Below are 8,319 nucleotides of genomic sequence, written 5' to 3'. Positions count from 1 at the left end.
TTTTGAATTCTGCAGGACCCGCGATATTTATCGCGCTGTACACCATGTCCAAGAATCTTTCGGCGATCGCGGGAGTTACTTCGGCGGGTCGCATGCCGATGGTGCGATGCTTGCGCGCGTTGTAATCTGACAGGAGACGCGGCAGCTCGTCGACCCACTTATAATTGCCGTTGAGCGTAAACATCTTCCACATGTCGTTCTTGAGCGTGCGATTGAATCGCTCGACTACTGACGCTTTCAACGTCGAATACGTGGAATAGTGATTAACATTGTGCTTTTTCAAGATTTTCTGCACATCGGCGTTGTAAAACTCTTTCCCCATATCCGTTTGTAAATTTTTTGGACATCTTCTACTCTCTCGAACGATCTCAGCGATAGCATTAGCCGTCTCGCTTCCACCCTTGCTCTTGAGTGGTACGGCCCACGCGTATTTGCTCAACACATCGATGACGGTGAGTATGTAATGGTGGCCTCTGTTGAAACCTGAGTACGGACGCATCTCAACGACATCAGCCTGCCACAGATCGGCGTATCCCCGAACTATGACGCGCCTTCGCGGAAAATTTCTTCTCGCAGGAGCGTGCAATTCCTCAACGAGTTGACGTCTCTCGGAGCTAATTTTCTCTCTCTTTTTCTCAGATTTCTTTTTCATGATACGACGTGTAATACACTGAGTACGAGAAAATAATTTTTTCTCGCTGATGTTACTCAACTGAATCGTTTCATGGCTACGCGATTTAATTTATAATAAGTCCAGCTTCGCGAAGTTCCTCGATGATCGACAGCATCTCGTTGTTGTGAGCGTTGTTGCCTGCTCGGTGCGAAGCGTCGAGCAATCGTAGACGATCCACTAGCTCGTTGGGATCATCCCAGTGCTCGTAATCGATCGCGTTGTCATTCAATGTCATCATTGCATGAGGTAATCCCTTTCCAGATTTCTTCTTCTGTTTCTTGGGTGTGATCGACATCAACGGTGCGATTACGTGTTTGTACTTGTATCCCCTGTTGCTCAATAATCGACCCTGCGAATGGTACTTGTGTTTGTGCGCGTTCGTCACCAACAGCATGCTCTTGTACTTGTGCATATCGTCTTCCGTGTAAAGAGTATCGTCGGGAATTCTCTTGAAAATCAACTCGTAAAGACCAGGTGTACCGGCGTATCGTACGCCATCGATAATTATGTTGGCCGCGTCATCCACGTCGAAACGTTTATTGCCAAACATCAGTCCATCCTTGTGTAGGTAAATGCCGTACACGTGATCTATACCGCTCTCTTTATCTTGCACTCCCCTCAGGACAGCCTCGACATACTTTTGCCCCAGTGGGCCCAAGCCGGCTCGTAACGCCTCTCGATCTTCCGACGTTTGCAGTTGATTTTGAATCTTCGTCGCTAGCGAGTCTTCCGTCGTTTCGAAAACATTCTCCAACGACTCTATTGTCGGTACGATTTTGGCACATGGTGTGGAGGTTATTGGCTGTGCGCGATCGTGCGATCGATCATTGGATTTATGCAGAGTCGTGGAACGCTCGAACGTCTCATTCGCTTCTTCTGCCTTCTCCTTCTCTTGTTCCTTTTCCTCCTTCCTCTCACGTTTAGAGGCAGACGTTGCATCTTCGTCGCGCAACTCTCTTTTTGTAGCGCGCATGCTGGGGTTGTCGACGAAAAGTCGCAGCGGTTCGATAAGAGGTTTAAAATGTCTGTCCAACGCGATGCCTTCCTCGATTCTACCGGTTTTCAGAGCGCGATGTTTCTTGCGGATCGACTCGCTCGTCTTCTCGATCTCCCTCGCGATTTTTTCACGCTCGCGCACATTCACCATGTTCGTCTCTGGCTAAGTATCGGTAACGACTGGTCATGTTACGGTATCGCGAACTCGTTAAATCCTTTTCTATATTTCGTCCGTTTGTGAGCCCACTATCTTTGTCTATCACTAGAAATCCATATTTTTGCTGCCAACAGTCGCGGCACAACGTGCAAAATTCATCGTACGACATGTCGGTATTCACATGATCGTTGTAAACGTGTTTCAAGTTGGTACCGTCCTGTTTGAACAGGATCAGCAGGTTCGCGTTGTCACGTATCAGATGTTTAGGTATCCTCGCGTATGTCTGACAGAGATAGAAGCAGTCGACGTTCGCGTGGCGACTCATCGAAAAGTATTCTCTCACCGCATCCTGCTTGTCACATGCCACGTCATCAAAGATAAAGATAGAATTTGGACGCGCCTCGCTCGGTGGAACGATGTCGCTGTTGTTGGAGAACGTAAAGTAGCCGATTTCGTCAATAGACGTAAACAAATTTTCGAGATATCGATACTTTGGCTGTTGCGATTTCGAGTAGACGTACACGTTTTCGAAACGCACGCCATTCGGGCTCTCGAGTAAGCTTATGAGAACGTTGGTTTTATCACAATTCAATGGGCCGCAAATGATCGCGCGTATAGTACTCGGCAGCATTTCGCCGTGCTTGCGCTTCTCCACGCTGCCTCCCATCATTTGCGATTTCGCGTCACAGTTCGTGACGCATATCGACAACGGTTGCGGCACGAATTTCATGCTCACACTAAGGCTACGCGCTCTCGAACGACTATTTAAAGGCGCGCGAATTTACGAATCGCGCAGTAGCAAAATGTATCTTGTGCCGTGTCATCCTTTCGACATTCAGGACTTGAACGCTGAGCAGCTGCAGTATATACCGAAGGTTGTACTCTTACGCGTGTACGGTGACTATATCGACTACGTGTGGGACAAGCTTCCAGAACACGTGAAGGCGGATTCGGAGGTTCAAACGTATCGTCGCTGCTACGAGCACTACAATCAGCCGTGGCAGAGGACGCACATCGACGGTCCCGCACCTAAGATAAAGGACTGTAACGAATGTCAGCGTCGGGCGGCAGTCTGTTGAATCGAACGATAAACGCGCTTCCTTTCGAGTTACATATTCCGAGCTACCAGTTTTGCGGTCCGGGCACTCGGCTTACGAAGCGATTAGCCAGAGGTGATGTGGGCATAAATCCGCTGGACGCGGCGTGCCGAGAACACGACATTGCATATTCTCGGAGCAACGATCTCATCGATAGACACGCGGCAGACAAAGTACTCGCCAAGCAGGCGCGGAAACGTGTCACCGCGAGAGATTCGGCTCTGAGCGAGAGAGCTGCCGCTGCTGCCGTTTGGGCAGCGATGAAAGCCAAGACCAAGATCGGCATAGGCATGTGTGCGAGAGCGCACCGCGCGGAAAGATTCGAGTGAGAGACCGGCGCACGGCTGGTATGATGCACGGCAGTAAAGAGAACTCAGTTTCTTTGTAATTTAACAAAAGAATTTCTTTAATATAATCAGTTACAGAGTCAAAAAATATAATTAATTAAATATTAGATTAACAGAATATTAAATGCGGTCACCTTTTCCAAATTGAGTTTGGAATCGCGGTGATGGAAAATCTCGGCGATTTTCTCGGCACTTCTCGAAAGATTCGGTTTATAGCGATTTCACTAAGCGGTTAGCACGGTGATTTTACGAAACGAGATTATGATTCTAAGAACTCTAAGAACTGTTAGACTCTAAGAACTTTTATGAGTAAGAAGGAGGACGGCGAGATCGAAGCATTTATTGCTTTCGGCCTGAGCTTTCTTTTTTTGGGAAAAATCCAATAAAAATTTGCCACAATCGTAATTATTACGTGGCATTAGGTGTACAAAATTGATTGGCGCTTTGGATTCTTTTCTAACGACCGTTCCAAAGTACGTAAGGTTTTTAAACCTGGCGAGGAAAACCCGTGCTGTTGTGGTAGCGCGGCTCGCGGGAAGCTCCCTAACCGCTTTTTTGGGCCTTTAAAACCCAAAATCCCCCCCCAATTGTTTGCCGGGAAAGAGAATTAATTTTAAAAAAGGTTTGTCCCCATGGAATCAACTCCTTATTCCTTCTTTAAATTAAAAGAAAGAAAAATCCTTTTCGAATTAACGCCCAGAAAAAAATCAAAAATTTCCACGGGCAAAACAGAAAATTTTCTTCCCCCCCAAAGGTGTTCTTTTTTTTCAAATTACCTTTTCTACCAGGGCGGTTTTCCTTTTTTGGGGGCCCAAAGGGCGAACGGAACAGCAAGCCCACACTTCACTCAAGGGCCAACGGCAAACCCCCGTGGACACCCCCTTCTCGCCCCTCCCTCCCCCCCCCCCCCCCCTTAAAGGCGGCTTTAGCGAAGAAAAAACTCAAAAAATTTTATCCCGGCCTCCTGTTTTTTCTTGCCCCAGGTCGCTTCCGGCCTTTTGAGGGCCAAATGCGTTGCGCTTTTCACGGCGGGTTTCCCCAAAGCCCCTTCCCCCTTTTGGGCGTCCGGTGGGGTGTTACCTGTCTAACGCCGAGGACACCGCGCCCCGCCGGGTTTTGGTAATCTTTGCCGCAAGGAATATGGGACATTTTTTGGCCCCCCCATAAACCGGACAGGGGTGGGTAGCGGGCGAAAAAAAAAAACCCCAAAAAAAGACGTTTTAAAAATGCCCTGGGTCCCCAACAAACCAACGTGCAATTGGACGGCGCGAGACGTATGCGCGTTACCGTACTTAGAGGTGTCTTTCATGCGTAAAGGCTTTACCAAACGAGGGGGGGTTTGGCACCGAAACGAAACCCCCGGTTTAGTGAATTGGACGATGCCGTTACGGGCCGGGTACTCACTGACAAAGAAGGGAGGAAAACCGCGCTTATTTAAACGGGGTTTGGGAATCCGCCCCAAGGAACTATGCGACATTTCGAAAACGGTCTACGCCCGAAAAAGGACGACAATCATAGTCCTTTTCAAAACAATAAAAGGGGGCTTTCGGGGCGGTAAAAATGTGTCTCCCAGTTTTCTACAACGGTAGACGCGCGTGAATTTAAAAAGCTCGACCGAGGTTTGGGCCTGGGTAAATCTCAGTATTAGCCCGAACGCTTTTTCCGTCAGGGCGCGACCACTTACGCCTGGGCGGGAAGAAGGCACCGTCCTCGGGCGAACAAAACTTTCCCTCCATAAGTTGAGTGACGGGGGTTTACGAGTCGGTCTGGTGATTTTGAGACTTACCACGGATACCGAAGGGTAAACGAAACCCAAACAAAAAATTTTTTTTTTGGGTACAGACGATGCAGAAATTAAAATTTCCCCCAGGGTTGTGCGGGGCCATAAAGGAATTTTTTGAAACGTATGATTTTAAGGGAAAAACGTTTCGCCCGGCAACCCCTTTGGGAAAACCGTTGACGTAGTGCGTGGTGACAATAAAAAAAACAACAACAACTAAATTAATAACCAACGACAATAACAAACCAACCAACAATAACATCAAACCTCATCACACAACATGACACTGATGTGATAATTGTGAGGGTGGAATACCCAATTACCCCCTCCGCAAAAAAACTACAACCCCGAGAGATCCCTGAGTTTAAACCCGGCCCCCCTTTTAAAGAATTGATAATTTTTGGCAAGCCAAACGCCATTGGATCGCTGCTGGGAATTCTCGTCGAAAGCGAAATGCTGCGACCCGCGAAAAAAGGGAAACAAATTTCAAAATGCGATCAACTAATGAATGTAAATTTATCCGCCGTAGGGGTTTAAACCCGTGACCGGGGGCCCGCGTACAGAAACGGCAAAAGCGCGAAACACGATACACGAAATTTCGCCGGGGCGTGCACCAGGATATATATCCCGGGGCCCGAGACATTTCCCTCGGACAGGTAGATCATGTCTACCGATCAGGGCGTCGCGACTAGAACGGACGATTGCTCGATTTCCCTGGAGGAGATCACCGTCAGATTGCAACCAAGGGGACAGGACGGAAGCCCCGTTGAAGGACGGGGCGACGAGGAACGCACTTCCAAGCGGACTAAAAACTCTATAAGTGTTTATCAACCGTGCAAAGATTTTGTCAACCAAATGTTTACAAACCTGGGTTTGTGGTCGAAAATTTTTTTTACAATCTTTACTTTGGTTTTGCCCCCAAACTTAAGATTGGGGCCCAACTAAACCAAAACGCCATCTTACGGATAGTCACCAACCTATAGCAGAGATCGTAACAACCCGTGAAACTTCATTGTCGGAAAAACTTTCAAAAAAGTAGATTAGTCTTTAAAAAATTTTCCTTCTACTAAAGGTATTGTCACCGGAAGTCGAATAGTGTTTTATAACTGACGAAAAAACTAAACAGGGCCCTCCGCAGGAAAATAAGGGCGCTGATTCGCAGAAATGCAGGGATATTAATCTGGAGTTTATCGTGATTTTGGAGTTTAAAAACCCGTAAAACGTCGTTGGTGTTTACGAAGCGCAAAGCAACAATGTCGGCGGGGTCGCTAAAAACGCCGAATTATTTTAATTTTGTGGACCGCATTTTATGAGCGGGATTAATAATGATGCCGCGTTGGGAAAACACTGAGATGGGCCCCCGGGGATTTGTACCAACAACCCTCCCGAGCACACCAAGATTTGTTGACGGGGGCCAGCTCGGAACGCCTAGATTTCGCAGGCAAAGTGAAAAAATTGGCGCCGGTTGTCGACCAGATCAAATTAAAATAAATTATGGAACCCGGAAGAAAACCTAGAACTTGAAACTGTTGCAGAGGCGATTCCTGCCAAGTAGGCTTTTTCCTTGGGATTTTTTACACGGTAAGATCAACCGAGTTTACCAAACCCAAAATTTAGTGGGCCATTGGGATCCGGGTTCCCGGGAGAAACCACCAGAGTGACGTCGATTAATTTGAAATGAAAGGGAAATTTTCAAACAACTTGCCCCTTAAATTCTACATGCGAGAAACGAACGTGGCTGCGGAACTTGCTTCTGGACGATGAGCGAGAACGCATTTACATTGAGACCCTGGATGCAGTTTACGAAGACATGGAATCTTTATCGAATCTAGATGTTACTAATATTATACGATGTGGACAACATGTTAAGAATTGCGCGTTACAAAATGTTTTGAAAATATATAACTGGTGGTTGCAAAAGAATTTTTTAAATAAAAATACATTAACATATTTATTATGTATTTCTTTTCCCTTCCTTTGTAATGTATAAACGTATGTATAAACGTACGTATGTGTGTATAAACGTATGTACGTATGTATAAACGTATGTATAAACGTATGTATGTATGTATGTATGTATGTATGTATAAACGTATGTATAAACTTATGTATGTATGTATGTACGTGTGTATAAACGTATGTATAAACGTACGTATGTGTGTATAAACGTATGTATAAACATATGCACGTATGTATAAACGTATGTATAAACGTATGTATAAACGTATGTATAAACGTATGTACGTATGTATGTGTGTATAAACGTATGTATAAACGTATGTATAAATTCGTGACAAAGAAAATACGTAGAAAGACTTGATAAAACGTGTCACAACATGTTCGAAATTTTTGGAAAAGAGGGGGGGAGAACCTATCTTCTCTCATCGATTCCAGAAGTATTACCATTTACCCGGATGCAATCAGTCTTACGATACCCGCTTGTACGAACGGTCGAAAAAATGTGCGCTAAAGAGAACAGTGCATCGTACGATGTGAAGAAGGAATATAACATGTAAGTTCCAACGTTCTATACATAAAAGAAACGTTTTTTAACATTATGTATGTACACAGTACGGAGCATCGTGCAGTGCGTTTATTGAGCAGACATTACGATCTGACGAATACGGGCTACAAATTTTTGGAAATTGGAATCAACGTTGGCCCACCGAGTTACGTGGAGATCGCCCTTGGAGATCATCGCGGACACGAACTATCGCTGTCTCTCGAAACGTGGAAGAGTCTCTACGAGCAGCGAGGAAATATTTACAAGCTGTTTCGAAACGAATACGAGAATAATTTTATAAGCGTTGGACCGCTAACCGTCAGTGTTTTCATGCTGAACTATACTACGGTCGTACGTCTCGATTCTTCATCCGTACGCATTATGATGACCGAAACGACGCTACGCCGTATGTTTGACTTTAACGAGTGTATCGATGTAACGTTCGATTAGCTCGACTCGTCGATACGGTAGATACCAAGATATACGCGATTCTCCAATATTGCATCTGAGAATATTATATGTGATAGCGACATCTTCAATGGATAGCAACTCATTGATTGTGAATTATTCGCTTTAGTTTTTAATAAGTATGAAAACCGGTGTAATAAGATGTAAATAAAACATTTTTTGTTAGCCTTATTTCATATGTATTGTCTTTTACTTCCCATCCTTTGCCTCGACGCGCCAGGAAAAACCATAAAAATTGAAAAAACTGTATCATACAAAAGAAACTCGTACTCTATTAATTCTTCCATCCTTTCTTCAC

General features: G+C 45.4%; 1 protein-coding gene across 1 annotated transcript; it reads right to left on the bottom strand.

Moving 5' to 3' along the window:
- Window positions 1-668: 668 nt before the first annotated feature.
- On the bottom strand, window positions 669-1,859 carry LOC147906496 (uncharacterized). The gene has a single exon (XM_087416488.1). The coding sequence runs from the start codon at window positions 1,818-1,820 to the stop codon at window positions 738-740; it is 1,083 nt and encodes a 360-aa protein (XP_087272614.1). The 5' UTR covers window positions 1,821-1,859; the 3' UTR covers window positions 669-737.
- Between the last annotated feature and the right edge of the window lie 6,460 nt (window positions 1,860-8,319).

Source organism: Acromyrmex echinatior, unplaced genomic scaffold (assembly GCF_024713525.1).
Source record: "Acromyrmex echinatior isolate Ae372 unplaced genomic scaffold, ASM2471352v2 Scaffold24, whole genome shotgun sequence".
NCBI classification, from domain to species: Eukaryota; Metazoa; Arthropoda; class Insecta; order Hymenoptera; family Formicidae; genus Acromyrmex; species Acromyrmex echinatior.
The sequence above is the reverse complement of the archived record's forward strand: the minus strand, read 5'-3'. Positions and strand labels throughout refer to the sequence as shown.